General features: G+C 41.5%; 1 protein-coding gene across 4 annotated transcripts in view; it reads right to left on the bottom strand.

Moving 5' to 3' along the window:
* The window catches only part of ate1 (arginyltransferase 1), a 52,576-nt gene that overhangs the window by 17,267 nt on the left and 15,475 nt on the right, over nucleotides 1-19,834 (bottom strand). For all 4 annotated transcript variants that reach the window (XM_005473878.3, XM_005473880.3, XM_005473881.3 and 1 more), the window contains 3 exons: nucleotides 13,527-13,559; nucleotides 8,035-8,216; nucleotides 4,452-4,551 (listed from right to left, as the gene is read on the bottom strand). In XM_005473878.3, coding sequence (XP_005473935.1) covers nucleotides 4,452-4,551; nucleotides 8,035-8,216; nucleotides 13,527-13,559 — 315 coding nt within the window. The remainder of the gene's footprint in view (nucleotides 1-4,451; nucleotides 4,552-8,034; nucleotides 8,217-13,526; nucleotides 13,560-19,834) is intronic.

Here is a 19,834-nt window from a genome sequence, read left to right as displayed (position 1 = left end):
CTAATTGATATCCTGAAAGCTAAGCTGATGCAGCAGGTGACAGAAAAGCCTGCAGGCATGCGCTGATTAAGGCAAACGCTGCACCCTGAAACCAACATCAAATTTGTTCATTGCACGTATCCCGACATACTCTTGCACACAGTGGCTGACACCTGGATGGATTTATTTCAGGTCCACTGAATTCAAAAGCTTTGGTCATGTGAAAAACCAAAAAAACCCAAAAAGAAACTTCTGGCTGCTGCTGTAGGAGTGACCGGCTCTCTGACAGTGTTTGTTGTTTGTTTGAGGAGGAGCTGGGTTTGAAAAGGAAAACAGAGGTGCAGCTGCTGCGAAAGGGCTCTTTAAAAGTCGGCGAAGTACCGCCGGGAAAACGAATAACGCTTTTCATCTTGCCTCCTTCTCTCATTTGGCACACATTTTGTCACTCTTTTCTTTCTCTCCATCTGTCCTCTTCCTCCCTCTTTTCACTTATTTCACTCACTCCTTCTTTCTCGTTTCTCTGTGGAAAATTTAATGGTTTCCTGGGCTCAGAGCGAGACATTCTTTCACTGTGAACAATAATAACAAGAATAAGAGGCACTTCATACAACTCTCTCGCTCCCTCGCCAAGCGGGTATAACTGGGTGTGTATTCTGTAAGGCTGAGTGTGTTTCTGTGTATAAGCATGTACACCACACTTGAAAAGCATTTGAAATGTTAAGACCAGGTACTAGATTGGTTAAGCCAAGTGGGTGAGCGCCTCATTTGTTATCATCAAAGTCTGCTTATTCACTACTCAAAAGTAACTTGCACAGACAAGTGCTCAGGCATATACACACTTCTGGAAAAGAAAAATGGAAAAAAAACACTACAGTGCAGGATCGACTCTTTGTTCAGGTGAAGCTCGAAAATAAAAAGTGAAAAGATATCAAATGAAAGTTAATGAAATCTTGCGAGCAGCTGAAGCTGGATTGTGCAGCTATTGAAGAGAAAGGAATGAAATGCTGCGAGAAGAACCTGAGCTGGTTTGCACATTAAGGATTTTATTTATGGTTTCAGCAGATAATTGGACGGTCACAGTCAAACTCAAGTGCTTAGGAAAAGCTGTATATTTTCTGTGAGAATCTGCGAAATGTGCAAAATGCATGCATCCAGTGACAAGTTTCTCTTTTGTTTTTGTTTTTTTTTTGTTAATAAATGTGACTATGCTCTCCTGTCATCAGGGACACTGACAACACTGGATGGAATCAGTGGAATATAATCAGTCCATCTAAAGCCGTGAAAGCAACATAATTCAGATGAATGTTAGCGTTAACACACGAGAAGCATTGTGAAAGAAGAACAGTGGCAGAAGGGCCAAGACCTTTGGTCTCATTTAGCCTCCAACAGCTTCACCTTCTGCTCTCTACAGCTCGACATCACAGGGCCACGCAGGGCCAAAGGACCAGGGACAGGAGCCAGGGGCAGGATGTCACGTCAAACCCTGAACCCACCAGCCAAACCAGCAAGACTCTGTGGGACGCTCAGTCCCAGCTTTGAGAACAAAGGAGAGGGTCTGACACTGGCCAGGCAACCCTCTGTTCCTGGCTGGACTCCAAGTCTTCAAGGACCCTTTAAGGCTACTCTGCAGGACCATGCCCAGTCTCTGGCACTGTTAAGAGTTTTCAAACCATTTCGCATGCAGCGTTTCCTTTGCAGAGATGTGACCTGGTTTAAAAAAAACTCTCCTGCAAAATTGAAACCTGCAGAACAGTAAAGTTTGTAGCCTGACAGCCAAGTCCATTACAGTGATGAAGAATGAGGGTAAAAGATAGGTATCGCTAACATGTCACAAAAAAGAGCCACATGGGGCTCTTCTGCCTGCCTTCAGTGGCTCCCTGTGGCTTAAAAACACCCTTGATGACTGAGTTACTGTTACTAAATCTTTGCCTTAAGTATATGTGGCCCACTCATGCTTAGGTGGGTAATCACCCTCCAAAGACCTATTCTGAAGCAGGAAAAATGGTGGAACTTTTCCAGTTTTTTGGTAAAAACAACATTTTTTAAACTAATTTTAGTCCAATACTTTCATAGCAATACCAAAGAATCTATTAAATAAATAGCTTCCTGCAAAATAGTCATGTGTTAAAAGATTTAAACTACTTACAACTATTAATAATGTGAATGGGCTAATGGGCTAATATAAGCCTCAAATATGTTTTGAGTCTCCATACAGATGTTTTTGCTTAAAAAAATGTCTCTTTTGATATTAGAGGTTTCCAGCCCCAGTGCAATATAAACAATACAGTCCTACTCCTCAGGAAAATGGGAGTATGGCGTCAACAAGTGTGAAATTTAATACAGAACAAACTGGTTTTACAATATTTTAACACTCGTCTCAGTGACCTGCCTTAGTAGAGCCTTTTATGCTTGCACTAACACTCTGATTATGTCATCATTACCACATGCAGACAGTGCATGAGATGGGAATGGGAAATGCTTAGATCTGTCAGATTATTAGGTACGTAGTAAAAAAACAACCAATATTAAGATCATATAAATGATAATCATATATCACCTCAAAAAGCTCAGATTCAGGGTGTGGAAAACAATACCTCAGGCAACACCACAAAGACCCAAATGGAGGGGCAGAAAAACTAAGGGCAAAGTCACAGTAGGTAATGGGAACAGAGGCTTTCAAGAAAAAGTGGCAAGGATGAAGAGAAGGGAGGGAAAGGTGTGCAAAATAGAGAGAGGAAGCTGTGTTCATGGGGCGTGAGTGGTGTCCAGCACAGTTCAGGAGCTGGTGCTTTGGAGAGGCAGCACTGAGATCCAGAAACCAGTAAATCTTCAACACAAAAACAGTGTAGGCACTGCCCCATCTAAGCGACAATTCCACAGCATCTCTGTGCATTATTGAATTACTGAGGCTCATATGCAAATCAGACAACACAAGACAGCGTGCATGTGCTCAGAGTACATTTGAATGTGTCTGTGTTCCTGTGGGATCGGGAAAGCCCAAAGGTGGGAACCGGGCAACCTTCTCACCCTCGTTCTGTGTTCCTCCCCAAGGGTAAAATAGGACCAAGTGGGGAGTTTGTGAACAACACGCTGCAGTGGCAAACACACAAGAGCAGATATGGGGGGCTGGGGGTAGTAAATACCAGAGCCAGGAGGAGTTAGGTGCTGTGGTAACAGAGTTCACAGACAAACACTGTGATCAAGATTCAACACACAGACACACAGACACACACACACACAAATAGAGCAAACACACTCATGTGTTCCATATACAGAGTCCCAAACTGAGAATTTGGACAAAGCACTATCCAAAGCAAGATGTAAATGGATAAAAAGATGTGGCACGTTGCCATAATCCCCAACAAGACATCAGTCTCCCATGGGCAAGAACAAGCTCTGGGAACATCTGAATGAAATGACAGTGAAATAGAGGAATTAGCAGATGAATGAGAAAAAGAGAGAAAGAATGGGAAAAACTTAGCTAAACTAAAGCACTTGGAAAGACTCCTTTCTTTCATCATCCTCCTAAGCTATAGATATTTCAGTGGCTTCTGGTGTGAACCGGGGTATGTTTGTGAGTCCTGGCTCCTCTGTGTATCCACATTTATTATTTGTGTCAGTTTCTACAGCAGGTAAACTGTAGTGTAAGAATATGCAGATTTGTGTGGATGCGTCCTGAACTCTTCTCACTGCTGAGTTATGGCTGCTGTCACCAGTGTAACCTCTCGCTAAACCTTTAATGTCTTCAGCAGCCTTATCCTCTCTTACTTCCCTGGATGTCCTCACTATCACTTTGTTTCCCTCACATGCTCTATTCACGCCATCAATTATACTGACTGTGTATGAATAAACTCTAACAGGAGCATTTGAGTATATACTCATGCTTGTGTCAAACCATCACTGATAAATGTTGCTAATCCAGATAAACTTATGCTTAATGAATTCCAAATTGTAATTTAGCCTGAATGTAAATTAAGGCAGGTGCTGCGATTTTATATAAAGAGCTCTACAGGGCCCTTTGTGATTATATTATAAAGCTATAAATATTATGCAGCAAAAGAAAAACTATATTAGTACTTAATATTGGTATTTTATTAGTATTTTACAAACAAAAGACATTACAGCATGTTGGTTACTGGCCTGAGACATGATGGGCAAGAGAGACAAAACTGAAAGAGATCTGATCTGAGATGTAAAAGGCCCAAGAAAGGAGAGCAAAGAGGTACATTTGAATTACAAGACGGCAAATCTCCAGCATACTAGTGTCGTAACAGGCCTCTTACTGTTGTACCGAAATTTTAAAATATATAAGCATTTAGATCACAATATAAAACACTTAAAGTCATTGATATGTGAATTCTAGTTTACAAAACCTTAACAATGTAGGACCTCAGTGCTGAAATTCAAATATATTGTTAATATAAAGTGTGATAACCATGATAAATGTGCTGTACGTGTGAGATGATGCATACCTTATACCGCATCTTGGGGCAGGAGTGAATGTAAAAGCCCAGGTAGTAGTAGGACAGCTTGGGAGACTGTTTCTGCAGCTGCTTGGTAAAAGCGATCTCCCTGTGGCAGGAAACACACAAATGCACCTTGTCAGAGAGCTAAGTGTAAGGAAAAGGCTTCATGCTTTTTAAAACATCACATACTGTATTCAAGCAGCATACAGTGTCACTGCGTCTGAAACGGATGGCTCGATCCGACATCACTTTCCTCATAGCTGGAGTTTGTGCACCACAGAGCACCAATTTCAATTTCCCATGTAGAAAAATCATGGTTGCAATTTACACAGCAATTTTAGTGTCAGGTTAATTTACTGCAGTGCTTACTCTTCTGAAAAATATGAGCACTTATGATGAGCTGGTTCGAAGTTTCGCACAGTTTTAACTGAATATGCAGGGATGCTGCATCAAAAAAGTAGCAATTTTTAATAACAAAACAACAATAAATGAATTAATAAAACATTCAAATTGCTACATCAAAAAATACACCAACTAACTTAAAATGTGTTTTCACTTACAGGTTAGTCCATCAGCAGCATATAAATGGCACTTGCTGCTCTGTCTAGAGCAGTGCCTAAGCTGAGGAAGTAAACACCCACACTCAAAAAGGCAGGATTTTTTTGCCTTCTTTTTGGTTTCATGTCATTACACAAAAACAATTGCCTTCTCTCTATCAGCCCTGAGCCCTGAAGCAGAGAAGAAGGTGCTGAAAAAGGAGGAAGAGAGTGTGTAAAATAAAGATTTAGAACTTGGAGGATTTATACACCTTCTCCAAATACAGTAAATGTCTCGCCTGCTTTATTTTTCCCCAATAGCTTCTTCCTTAATTGCATCCTTTTACTGAAAGCCTATTTTCTCCTTTCTCTCGGCCGTTTCCTTCACTATTCCATAACTAAATTCCAGCTCCTCTTTTTTTCCCCCCCTATCCTTTTTGTTTCACTCTTCCTTCCACTTCTGTGTTTCACCCGCTTAAATGAAGTGGGAGAATTCCCATTCTTACAAGACTTAACAGACAGAGAAAGAGGCCTTAAAATAAAATAGATGCACTGAAAAATAAGACATGGGACAAAGCAAGCCAAGCAAGGGAGGTGGGGGGGAGACAGGGGGAGAGAGAGGGAACAGGAGGAGAATATAAAAGAGGAGGGTCAAGAAAGAGAAAGGGACGGAGAAGAGAGGCAGCAAGAGAGAGGTGCTAGAAGGTCACCCGCTTGCTGCCAGGTTCCTGGGTTCCCATCCCCTCACCACAAAAGGGCCCGGCAGGCCTGAATCAGGGAAGAAGGGGGGGTCAAGAGAGGCGAGGGGCCCATTCACAAAAAGCCATAGGCCCCCTTCACTTGAGGCCTTCACACCCCCCACCTCCACCCCCATGGCAGCAGCTTGAGTCCGCCATTATCCCCTCTTCAGCCATCTGACACTCCAGCACAAGCCAATTATCAAGCCCTCTGCTCCTGCACAGCTTCCCTCATACTGATGTGCATACGCAAGCACACGGTTCATAATAGTGCATGCTATGAGGTGCTTTCTGCAGCTTTGCATGCACGTGGAAACATTTCGTTACTTAATCTTACGAGAACTGTGTTGAGCTTCTAGTGATGAGAAGCACACAGATACTTATTTTATTGTGTCAGCATTCATGTGTAATCTATATAATATATATGTGGTTAAAACTGGAGCCACTGCAGGAATTTTTGCCATTCGAATCCTTGTTGATTGGACTCGAATGGCAATTTTTGCAATTTTGTTGCAAAATACTGCAAACATATATTATGTTTAAGTATTTTAAAAGTGGATATTTTAGTTATCTAGAATTTTTTTATTTTATTTTTACTTTTCATAGACTATGTGCGCATTCAACTACAAGACTGTGTGCAGAAAAATATAAACATTGAATCAGATTAAGCCTGATTAAGAAATACAGTATATTTTGGTTTGGGATCACTGGCAACACAACATAATCAGGACATCCTCGTAAGAGAGATCCAGGTTTAACACCAGCTGTGTTCCCTGTACAGTGCTTCAGGCACCTCATTATGCGCCTCTTTTCTTCCCCTCTTCCTTCTGTCCTCGGGGGCTTGTGGCAGAAGGAGCAGCACTCTTACGAGAAATTCCTCAACATCTCCCTCTCCTGTTTCTCCTGCTGAATCGCACATACAAGCATACCGACACAGCTAAACAGCACGCACAGTCCTGTACTTGTTTTAGTATTGTTGTAATGCCTGACGTCCATGCATATCTTATTTCAGCTCTGACATTATCTAAACGCCACACGTGATTTGTAAAATGATAAGTGAGTAAATACACAAATCAGGACTCCCAAAGAGGTAATGGTGTAAAATTCCAGAACTTTCCATGAACTCTTGTTGCTAAAAAAATAGAAAAAGAAAGGAAAATTACCAACATTTTTTTAACGTGTAATTCCCTCTGTGATTTTCTTTTTAAACACTAGAATGAACTTTGTGGCTGAAAAGTTAAGCTTCCAATCCAACTGGGCTTGCTGTAGAAACGCCATCTAATGTAATGAATATATGCATCAGAAGGCCGGACAGAAGGTGAGAGGGTCACATGCATTCTGTACAGTAAGTTTTGAACAAAGTCAGCCAGTCCAAGCAGACTAGGGAGTGTCCAAGACTTGATCAAAGACCTTTCTCTGGTGTCTGTAAACACGTGGGAGGATTTCAGTCCCGCTGGCTCCCTTCTCCAAGGCCTCCTCCACACGTTGAGCACTCTGTGTTACTCTTGGAGTCAGACTCTTAAAATAATAAGTGATGGAGGGGTGGGCTGTGTGCTTAGGATGACCGAGGTGTTCCCTCTATATGAGAAAAGTCTGATCCTGTGCGCGACTGCACATAAACGCTCACAACTCCCATTTTAACACCTGTGCACACCAACTTTAAAGTGAAGATCACCCGGTCCCTCGCATATGTGCAGAGAAATTTTTAAAAGCCTTTCTCACATTACTGGGTTACATTTTAACAGGAAACGGCAGATATGTGCACCTATAGAGTATGCGTGAGTTCTCTTATTTCAACCTGGGAGAGAGAACTGTCATCAGCTGAACCGCAAAACAGAGCACTGCCTCAACCAATCAAGTGTGAAGAAAGAGGTATTTTTCTCTGACCTAGAGTACTGTGGCACTTATAGTATACAGTTCTAAAGATAAAATGTGGGAGGAGCCAAATAGACCAAGAGTCAGGGGGGAGAGAGAGAGGTTAAGAGGAGGGCAAACATGAGAGGAAGGAAAGTGAGAAAGCATCAAAGACAGAACAAAGACATTAGGGAAGAAAGAATGAAAGGAATAAGAGACAAAGAAACTTCCTTCTTAAAAGGAGCCGCATGTTGCATTTCGTAATCACTGCTGTGGTCGTTTAAGACAAACTGTAATGCACTCTATGGTGCTGCCGTGAGTAATGTGCACACTGGTGAGGTTTTATTACGCCAAGCCCTTTAAAAACACAACTGGCATCATGTCCCAGTGGCTTACTTCTGTCTTCACAGCAGTTTTTCACGTAAACAGAAAGCACATTGCGTTTGAGTCCTGACAACAAACCTGAGAGCAGAGTAGGAGCCCAGAGACAGTGAGTTAAAGTCGGGATGGTAGTACAAGTAGACGGAGGACACACAGGTAGGCAGGATATCAATCACCCCCACTGCCACAATACGTCCATCCAGCCAGTACTGCTGGTGGAAGGAGCCGTAGCCCACCTCAGGCCCATCTGGAGCGTATTCTGCCTGGGGGAAAGCAAACAGAGTGAAAAGTTTAAGAGAAAATAGTCACTGGTCAGAACAATAGCAGTACTCTAGTGCACAGTATAGTTTGCATGTAAAAATATATAAATCACAGAGGAACGAGAATGTGGTATTTAATAGCACTCGTTTGCTTTCTTGCACCGATCCACTTTCTTTTCTGCACACTCACACCTGTATGATGTTGTATTACAGCCCGTGCTTCCCCCTGCCAGGCCTCACGCATTATGTGTGGGGGTGTACAGTAGCCTCACGTTCGGCCTGCTAATGGCTCCCAAATGTGGAGTGAAAGCAGGAGCAGGGTGGAGTTGGGCTGTTGGGGGGAGGAGTGGGGGCACTGGCCACAGAAACACTCCGGGAGAGGATTTTAATAAAAAGACCCTGCATGAGCAAAATCCATTTCACCAGGCGGTAGTGGAGTGTTGCCAAGCTTTCCTCCTATATATGTCTGCGTCTGCACTCCTCCTGCGGCACGAAAGAATGCGGGTGTAAGTGAGCACCCATGCGCCCGGGCCTCCCTCCATTAATGAAACTGTTAAGTTTTTCTAACACGTTGCGTTTCTCACAGGGTTCCTGCATGCTGGGTTTTTCAATCAAGTCAGCGGACTTCTTTTATCCCAGAGGCTTAAATCTAGAGGCTTGGGGTTTGGGGTTAAAAGTCATATTAAGCAAGGGTATAGGTTTATGTTTGTGTATGTGTCTTTCTTCAGCGTACTAGTAACAGGATCCGTCTCCTTCTCCAGCCTTCATCTGGACGCAGTTAAGAGGCGCAGACGCTGCTAGTTATCACAACACTGAGAGAGCTAGATCACTAATCCAGTGCGCCACTGGGCCCGCGCTCTGACCAAGTTAAACCTGACCAAATAGAATCTCTCACCCACTCCCACACACACACACACCTCCCTGCAGCTCTGTGCCCCAGCAGACTGACAGTTTTCTTAAGAAGAACTAGTAATAAAAGTTATATCCCTTTAGGTCAGGCCTTTGGGTACCCAGGTGTAATTAACTGCCTGACACAATCCATACCAGAGGTCATTTTTGTGTGTGTGTGTGTGTGTGTGTGTGTGTGTGTGTGTGTGTGTGTGTGTGTGTGTGTAGGAAAGGATAATTAAATTACCTAACAGCTCCATAACAGAGGCCACATGACGTTAGACGTAGATTATGAGGTTTTATTGAGCTTTAGCTGCGACCGACAGATGATCTAAGAATAAAAATGAACATTTTTGGCGAAAAGTCAGCTGGCGATGGTGGAGGACAACAATGACCGCAACTTGATAAAGCACTGCCCGATGCAACAGCTGAGTGCATCTAAGTGTGTGTGTGTGTGTCCATAGCTGGGGGAAACTGTTGGTCTGATGTTCTAGCACCATTTTCCACTAAAACACCAGAGGCTTTGTCAAAAGGAAAGAGCACAAGATGATTTTTCGTAACGCACCTTCAGCATACACACTTGAGCGCTATTATCAATGTGAGTGCTCATGCAAGAGATGCAATGGCTGCCTGAGTGTGTGTATGAGAGTGTGTTTGTTTATAAGCTCGTACCGCGCTCAAGACTAATCTTGTCAGACTGACCTGTGCATCACCTCAAACGACAGCTTAATGGTTGTGTCCTTGCAACTGTGACAACAATCTAAACATTCCCTGGAACACTTCGAACCACCCCAGAGCTTCCCAGCAGCCCCAAATCACTCCCATATGGCCTAAATACAGGGCTATGTGTGTAGCATGCTTGATAAAGCCATGAGGTGGTATACTGTTTGTTTATTTCAACCTGCTCAGGGAGACATTTAGTTAAACTTCTGCTGAATTAGAATAATTGGATTTTGTGAACCCTTCAAGGACAAAAATGAGCTTATATTGCCTTTATAGACACTTTATCTCAGACTTGAATGGTTAAGCTAGCTCTAAGGAAGAAGCCTAAAATAAAGACTGAGGAAAAAAACACTTGTATGTGAACAGAAATAAATATAACAATGACTGTCTTATATTTAACTGAAAATTGTGCAAAGATAAACATAAATATATGCAAATTTTTAATTTAGCATAAGCAATACGTTTAAAAGGTTAGTTCAGGTTAAAAGAAATAGAGAAAAAGTTTTATGACTGTAAAACCAAGTGGTGGAACAGGGACATATCACAGCTAAAAAGTTTAATAAGTGAATTTGGTGTTCAAAAAAAGTATCCTAGAGAGGCCGAGGCACTCAGAAGTAAAGAGGTGGAGAGTTTCGGCACTCTGTAAAAGGCTGCGTGGGCAAGTAGCTCAGGAATTTAAAAATACTGTTTTACAATGCAAAATTCCAGAAATTTGGAGGATAACACCACCTACAATGAGACGTTTTGCAGACTATTCTGAGATGTGTGTGAACAAAGTATGAGTAATATTAATAAGCAATTGGTCACAGAAAAGATCCACCGATAAAAGTGCATTAAAAAAACAGACAATACTGCAGTTTGTTGCTAAATGCACAATATTCTATTTTTGCAACGAAAAAAAAAGAAAGCACATCAACGAGATCCAGAAATACGACTCCCACTGAACTAAATTCATGGATGCTGCATGTGGTTAGGGACCACCTCGCTTGAAAGCAACATATACAACAGCATCCGTGATGGTGCACAATGCACAGGTAACTTGCACACCTGTGAAGGCACCATTAATGCTAAGTGATAATGTAATGGTTATGGGGCAATACACTCTAAAAGGGATCCTCTTAGTCTTTCAATTCAGATGTTTTTGTTGCATTTCTCAGTCTGGCAGTCTGCCTTTGTCGTTTCAAAGAGTTCACTAAATTCGAGCAGGGTGCTGCAGTAGGAGGCCACTGTTCCAACGGGTCTGTTTGTGAAATTTCTCCCTTTCTAGATATTTCACAATAAACTGTAATCAACTGTAAGTGGAAGCATTTGGGAAGCAACTCAAGAGTCAGACCATGTAAAGTTACAGAGTGGGGGTCACCGAGTGCTGAGATGAACAGTGCACAAAAGTCAAGTCTTGAGTTCCAAACGTCTTCTGACATCAAAATCAACATCAACGCAAAAACTGTCAGGAGCTTCACGGTGTGGGTTTCCAAGGCCAAGCAGCTCCTGTAGGTGTTAAGTGAAGGTGGTCCAGTACTTTTGTCCATACAGTGCATGCTGCCATCCAGCCATCTTTTTCAAGAAAGACCTTGCTTATTTTAAAGCAGTTCTCTGGAACCTGTTTTTACTGAGTCATGTTAAGTTCAACTCTGTGCTTTTGTTTACATATTACTTTTGTCTGTTTTTTATTTGGTTTGACCATTACACAACTTTTGCAGTCCCACCTTTCTGGAAATGGGTTCCTGGCATCAAAACTCACTATGATCACATGTTTTGTCATAATTCAATCAAATTTCTGTGTTCTGACATTTGAGAAGGTGTCTTTGTAAAAATTTATGACAAAAAAAATGAGGTTAAAATTATTTTTTACATCCTTTTTTTGGTATATTCCACATAGTGATCAAAGTCTTTTGGAAAAGTCTGCATTTCTTTACATAGTAAAAAAATTCTCTGACAAAGTGCTAAGAAGGGAAAGACAGAGATGACCAAACTACAGAAGAAAAGGCTGAGTTTTTCCAGAAGAGAAGCCATAGTCCTGCACCCCTGTTACTGAGTGTAGGTTGTTTATTCATAAAAGGAAAACTGAATGAGGAGACGAATCCCACAAAACACATAACACCGTGTTTCTCCTGCACTGAAGTGCTCATCATGTTTGGACACAGGCAGAACCAATGTGTTTACATTTCTGCATTTGTGTGTAAAAGCATCTGAAAACTCTATGACACATTATGTTAACTGCCACTTAGTTTTGGCATGAATCCTCTGCAATTTTGGTGAAATCAAACAATTAGACTACCTGTGTCCCAATTACAATTTGGAAGTATGCATTTCTCATACATTTATAAAAATGCAGGCTTATATGTGAGCTGATGAACCACAGAGTTTGCTGGTCCATGTGGTGAGTGTCTGTGTATTTTAATAGCACTCTGATTGGACACAGATGGAGGCCAACACGCAGAGCTACAGCAGAAATCCATGTATAATAATTCTGAAATGGAGAGCGTTTGGAGAGAGACAGGGGAGACTGAGATGAGAGGAAGAAAGAAGGAAAGGAAAACAAGTTGCACGAGAGGACGCCGAATGAAAAGAGATTGCCTCCTCAACCATCAGAGAGGAGGGGACACTGAAGGCAGGAAAATATGCGAGGTAGTGTGGCATAGTTTTGGTGTGCACATGTGTGCAGAACTGTGTAATTCAGCTGCCTGGCCGCCAGCCTTGACGAGGTGATAAAAGCTTGTTTCCTATAAACACTAATGATGTTCATTAACGGAGACCTGAGGAGGCCCACGGGGCAAAAGAGAGTGACTGCGTTTGTGTCAGTCAGTCTGCGTGTGCTCTGGACCTCAATCCCATTAAAGTGGCTGTTATAAGTACCCATCCTGGGTCTAATTGTTGGTGTAATTGTCCTGACCCAAGAGGTCCAGTGGTATTTCTGAAGCCTGCAGCTCAACAGGCCTGACAAGTGCTCAATGATGCCTTACTGCAAACTTGCACCTCACAGCAAACACCACCAGATTAACCACCAATGCTCTTCCAGATCCTTCTGTATACAGATTAAAGCATCTAAAAATTTACACAGTAAACAGATTACGAGCAAGATTTCACTAATTAATGCACCAGAAGCTGCCATTAAATTTCTAATGGTGCCTGAATAATTGCTTCTTGTTAAGTGGGCCCACACAACCTCCTCATCAGCCTGTAATTTGTACCACACCACGCAAAGTAATGGGCAGTGGTATAAATGTGGTATGTCCTATCCCGTCAAAGCCGGAGGGAAGGACTGCTCTGAAGACCTTATGTTCAACACAGTTGCAATCTGGACACCACATTTACCATTTTCCTCCTTCGGCACCCCCTTTCACTAACACAGGGCTAAATTAAAACCCCTCCGATATGAAACAAAACCCCCTTCCCAAATCCCTCAGCTCCACTCAATCCAGCTGGAGGGCTCTCTAAGAGGCAGACCAAAGGTAGAGGGTTGGTATGTGCTGAAAAAGGGCAACTAGTTTAGATTTTCTGTCTTTTGAGTGAATGTGATGAGGAACTAAACACCGAAACCCCAGGCATTTTTCAAGTCATTATCATAATCTCCATGACAGTAATTTCAGGAAGACCCTCTACTGGTTGGGGCAAATCATTCCAGGTAACACATTTGGATGAACAGAGACATTTAAAAGCAGGGGGTTATTAAACTGTCAACAGGCCAAAGGAAATACATACCTCTAGTGGTGAATCACAGAGAAATCTCTTGAACTGTGGAGGAAAGCAGAGGGGGGGACAGAGAGAAAAGCAGTTAGCTCTCTGGGTCAGCAGCTCTTTTGAAAAAGGCATAAATGAAAACCATACATGTCTCCTTTGCTGTTCTATATAACTTATCCCTCCCTGTTTTCGCTCTACTCAGGTGTCACATTTCACATGAAGCCCTCCATTCACTACAGGGCATAAAAAGGAAAACTGTATTTATACAAATGAAAACATTTACCCTATCAACTGCAGCTCGCACTACAGGGAGGACACCGTGACAGCAAAAATAAGCAGTGCTCCCAATGTCAAAATAGTTTATCTCTTATTTAAAACACCACACCAGATATTGATTACTGGGGTGGGGGTGGAAAATATGTCATTTTTCTTCCATTCTCTCTACCGTTTCCTGGAGTTCATTTTTAGTAGTGGGGTTGAGAGCGGTGTCCATGTTTAGGTCCAAAACCGTTTTTTTAATGACAACCAGAACACCAAAGTGATGACTGACAGATTTAAGTTTACTCAATGAGCACATAACACAGACCCTTGCTCATATTTTACAAAGACATGCTACAACCCAGCTGTGTCATTCGTTTGCAGATATGTTTACCTTGGGGTCCACTGTTTGAGGAGCAGAACATAGATCTATATCAACACCAAAGTATTGTAAACATGGACAGTGAGGGTCCAGATGTGATTCCATAAACAACGATACACATTGTATTGCACGATGACCCTTATCCGCGACCAAATGCATTTCCATTGATAATTATTTTGTGTTGCTTCTGATTCTATCCAACCAGACTCCAGATAGTCTTTGAACTCTTGTTAAACTTTGATACTAATTTTCAGTCCATTTGATTTGTGCTGAAAATATTGTATTTCGTCATTATAATGACTAACTCGTATATCAAAGTAATCTAATTCTTTATATTATGTTCTGAAGAATAACAGTGTAAACAAAAGCCAATAAAAATTAGCACTTGCAATTTTATTTCCATCAAAGTTGCTGACAATGAAATGAGTCTACTTATTTTGTTTTTATAGCATCTGGAGTGACTGAAGGCTGTGTTGGCCATTTAGAGACAGATTATCTGTCTTTGCTTATTATTAACACGTAGGTTCTCTAGGAGTTACCAGAATTTCCCAGAAGCGCATCAACATGCTCTGCTTGTGAGTAAGTGACTGAGTATGTGCACAGCAGTAAAGCTAGTAATCGTAATGACTGCTCAAGGCATGGTTCACTAGGTGGGGCAGTGCTGGCTTTGGTGCACCTCGCAAACCCAGCCAGCAGCCTGAGCTCATCCAGTGTGCGTTTCCCCCTGTATCTGCCACAGTGCTGGTGACACTAATGCAGTGTCACCAGCATAGGAGATGTTTTTGGCAGAGCGCAGCTAAAGGATGATGAACTGTCATCCTTATTTCCATTTTACCTTTGACTGACACCAACAACCATTTTTACCATCTTTTAAACTCCCTCACTTAAACTGGACTCATCAGAAAAATGACGACATCCATAAGAAATTTAAGTCGTAAAAATAAGCAAAAACTTTAAAACGAAGGATTGCAAAAAAAAGAAAAGACTTCAGCATAAAGCACTGAAAAACAACAAAACTATTCATGCATTGCAACGGTGCACACAGCTCTTGCAGAGGGGTGTTGATGTGGGCTATAAAATTCTCACAAACCTTGTCCCCTGCGGTGCTGAATACTACAACAAGATGCCTTTCCCCTGGACCCAACCTCACACCAAGATGAAGTGGGGATGAACAGAAATCTATGGACTGATGATTCTCACCCTGCAACTTCCCAAATATTAGTGGAACTTTACAGTCTCCTCTTCAAAGCCACTACACAACCCTATACGCTTAGGTTAATCTTTGGACGACACTATGCATTTCTATTTATACACATTTTTCCCCTATTCCCCTACTAAACAGAAAAGTATTTTGCACAGTTTTTTAACATGTTTCAACAGAAATGCAATGACAAGATCTGTTGAGTCGACAATGATCTTCGCTCATGCAAAAAACCCGCCTGTCAAATCTCCTCGCCTGTGTAGCCATGCCAGTAGAATGTAATTTTCCACTCCTACCTCTGCAGTGACTACTGCTCTGCCAGTCGACAAATTACCAACAGCAAAGACTCCCACTGTGCAGTACTGCTGAAGGGCACAAATGAAACTTTTGTTAAAAACTCGCAAAAAAACCTTAAACTAAACGGTTTAGCAAGTGAACAACAGCTGCAGTTATTAGATGACATCATCTGTAGAGGCCAAGCTACAACATGGGCTGCTGTGTGTGTGAGAGAGAGAATCTCACACTGACCTTGTGGTGAAATCCTGATTTGATTAGGAAAATATAGAAAATATAATATGCATGATCTTTTACTCATGTATGCAAACTTGCATATGTGTGTTTTCTGAATACCTCCTGTCCCTCTTTCTAATTCTTCTTTTAACCAATAGTGCAGTGTGGCTTGGTTTGCCTGAAATCGCTCTCCTGGAGCAAAGCAGGGTTGACCCCCTGTTTGTTCTCTGACAAACAACAGCTCTGTGAGGCTGACACACAAACACAAACTCGCACGAGAAGAGATGGCTGGAGTGTGAGCGCACTCACTTGAGGCATGAATACATATGAAAACAGCTACAGCTACTCCTGTGCTTCCATCTCTTAATACAACAGCACATCAACTACGGTCTATTCAGAGCAATGACTGAACACATGGAGTTCATCACTTCCTCTCAAACTCTCCCTTTCTTACAGCAAAAACTCATCTGTATACGATTAGGAGTGTAAGAAGCCATCTCAAACACACACACACACACACACACACACACAGATTGCATATAAACACACGCATCTGCTTAAGCCTAATTGCTACTTAGACCTCTCGTCATTGTGCTCTGTACTCTCTAAAATTGCTGTACTTATTTGAGCAACAAGGTTTCACCCTTTAAAAGTCTAACACTCTCTTTTCCTTCACTAACATGCGGCCCTGTTCATTTTGAAGGCGTTCAAAGCAGTTCCAGATAATACGAGGAACTTGGTGGACAATGGTAATGTGGTTTAGATGGTGTTATTGAATACCTCTGCTATGCATAACCATGTTGCAAATAGCTTTGACATAGTCCGTGCCAAAATTTCAATCATTTCTTCCATTTTACGGATGACTGTTACTGCCATGTCTCAACTTTTTCCGTATATTTTTGTCCAAGTGTCTTGGTAAACGTCCTGGCCATCAAGCAGAGTAAATACAGATTTAACAGGGTTTGTTTTCTTGAAAATGAAAGCCACATGTGCAGGAACTGAGAGTCATGGCTCAGCACAACAGTTAAGACCAATAAGTGCCAGCGAGAGTGTTTGTATGTGCATGCATCTAAATAATTGCCAGTGTGGGCTTCAACTCTGTCAGGAAACAATGACTGGACGTGGAAAGAAAAACGTCTGGCTGCCTTTCACTTGTGGCATAACAGGAAATGCATACATCCTAAAATAAAGTAATTACCCTCTAGGACATCTTACTGTCTAATGATTGAACAATCTTGGCAAGGTAATTCAGCTTGCACGCACACAGAAGGTCTCCCATCACCTGGTTCAAACATAGGCTGACAACAATCTAGATCCTATCCCGAGGGAATACTTTAATGGATTAATAAATACCTAAACAAATGCTAAATGGACCAACTTCCTAAGTAGCAGCAGCAGCAGGCAAATGGCATTCCACCAAAATGTGCCATCAACAACGAATTTCCCTTATTCAGGACAATAGGTGGAGGGAGATGGGGGGGTGGTCTAAGATTCTGGGAATAAGAGGAATTTACCAGGAGCTTGACGGGCAAGACAATAAAATCAGTAGTGTTATGGGCTCGGGAGGTGGTGTCACAGTATTCCAACTAGGGGGAAAATAAAGTCAAATTTGTTTGAGTGGAAACAATTAAGGCCTGGCTCTGTATATAAAATTACTGTAGCGCGATTGGAGAAAAGTCGACAAACCACAGTCGCTCAGGTTCAATCAAAGGTGCCCTGGACTAGCTTTACTTCAGGGTTGGTATTAAAGCAGCCGAAGACAAAAACTTGTCCTATTCGAGCAGCAACTTCGGGGGTTGAAAAATGAAGCCAAAGTGGATTTTACAAAAACTGCAGTTCCTCCGGTGACCACTTGACACAGGCTCCAAATCTGAGTCAATCCCCTACACCAGTGGTTTTCAAACTTTTTACATCATTCCCTACATGGCAGGAAGAAATATTTTCACGCCCCATTTAAACAAAACAATGACAGAAAAGCCTAGGTGCAATTTTATTTAGATAATAAACTAATTCACAATGAATTCTTCAGTAATTTTTGTTTTAAAAGCCTTTCATTTCAAAGAACTATTTGTAACTTTTGTCACTAGACTGCTTCATTAGTCTGCACCACTTATTCAAAAAAGCAACAAGTTAAACAGAATGTGAACACTGCCAAACATGGAAAAATAAAGTTAAGTTTTAGTCTTTTAAAAAAAAAGGAATCTAGAAACTTGTGAAAAATATCTATAAAATATCTAATTTAGTGAGAATTTAATACTATTCACTCTTAGGCTACGTCCACACTAATGCATTTTCGTTTGAAAACGCATCGTTTTCTCTCCGTTTTGGCCTCCCGTCCAAACTTTTTGAAAACGCTCTCGAAGACGCATAAATTTGAAACCAGTGCTTTCGCGTCGCAGTGTGGACAGCAAAAACGGAGACTTTCTAAAACGATGACGCATGTTAGTCATATGATGCAGTCATGTGACCACTTCAACCAAGATAGCGGAGGGCATTATACAGCAGTCGTTTTGCTTGCGCTCAATTTTGACAGCCCTATTAAAGATTAATATCAGTCTGTACATGTTCCAGATGCTTTTCTTCAAATTCTTTAACTCTCAATCGCTTTTGCAACTTTGTACTTTTGTGTTACTCGCAGCAACAATTCCACCTCATTGTTAGTCCATTTAAAAAACTCGGTGCTTTTCCTCAACATTTCGCCGCGACGCTTCAATGAGCCGGAAAGTAAATAAACGGCAGACAGAAATGAGGCAGGTCGAATCGTCTTGCGTTTCACGCATGCGCAGTACTGGACCGTAAGCGTTTTCGGCCATTTCAATGTGGACGCGCAACTCTGTGAAAATTTAATTTAATTTAATTTAATTTTTCAAATTTAATTCAATTTTTACTTAAGTTCAGACACAAGTTTTCAGAAAGGGCTAAAAGAGCTACAAAAACAAACTGTTATTTATGTGACATTATCAGTTCTTGATACACTGGAGTAAATGGACGAAACACCACTTCCATACAGGGATCATTTTTCAAACCAGGTCAGTTGGTCAATCCCAAATATTCTCCCAGAAGAAATTAACTTGTTTAATGTTTTAGACTCTGTATCCAATCCCCCCTCTTTATTAGATGCATTTTTTTTATAACATATTCATAATTAGGAGTGTGGCGCATTTGAGTGACAGGTGGGTGCTGACTAGGTGTTACTGTAGCCAATTTGATTCACTGAGCCAGATCTCTTGAACATGTTTGTGATACCGTTGTTTTTTGGAGCATTTTTATTGAAATTATCTCACCAATAATATGGCGTGCTGTGTGGTACAGCCCATCAAAGAAGCCCCCCCCACTCCAACGTCTTGTACAAATATGGCCACAGCCATATTTCATACATCTTGTGGTGTGAACATGACTCGTGTCCACCACTACAGATTTGCCATGAAGCACAGAAAACAGTGTATTCCACACATACTCTCATACTAATTACAGCCCATATAATAACTGTGTTGTTACAATCTAAAGCGTAGGCATCTCTCTACCACTCTAAACTACAGATGTGAAGGTAAATTACAATTAATGAGGCTGCATTTGAAAGTAATTACCTAATCTTATGTGACCCTGGGCTTGTACACTACACATGTGGGTATCCAACATGGAAAACCAATAAAATAAAAAACTTTATTTCTGGAAACTCAACAGACAGAGTTTTTAGCACAACATTTTCATTTTATATTTTGAAGATATTATTAGTCTAATTCTTAAAACTAGACTACAGTTATTACCCTGAGCTTCGACTGTGCACAAACACATGCGCTCTATTGATAGAGCTAAGGTTATGGCACTAGGAAAGAATCTGCCACAGTCTGCCCAATCTGACAGCTTTTATTATTTATTAATTACCTTACTTTTACAAGTTGGAGAATTCAGTAATTTACTGCGGCCTGCTGGCAGGAGGGAGGAGGAGGAGGCTGTTTTTCCAGCCCAGAGGGACAA

This window comes from Oreochromis niloticus, linkage group LG13, assembly GCF_001858045.2.
Source record: "Oreochromis niloticus isolate F11D_XX linkage group LG13, O_niloticus_UMD_NMBU, whole genome shotgun sequence".
Taxonomy (NCBI): domain Eukaryota; kingdom Metazoa; phylum Chordata; class Actinopteri; order Cichliformes; family Cichlidae; genus Oreochromis; species Oreochromis niloticus.
This window is presented reverse-complemented; position numbering and strand designations above follow the sequence as displayed.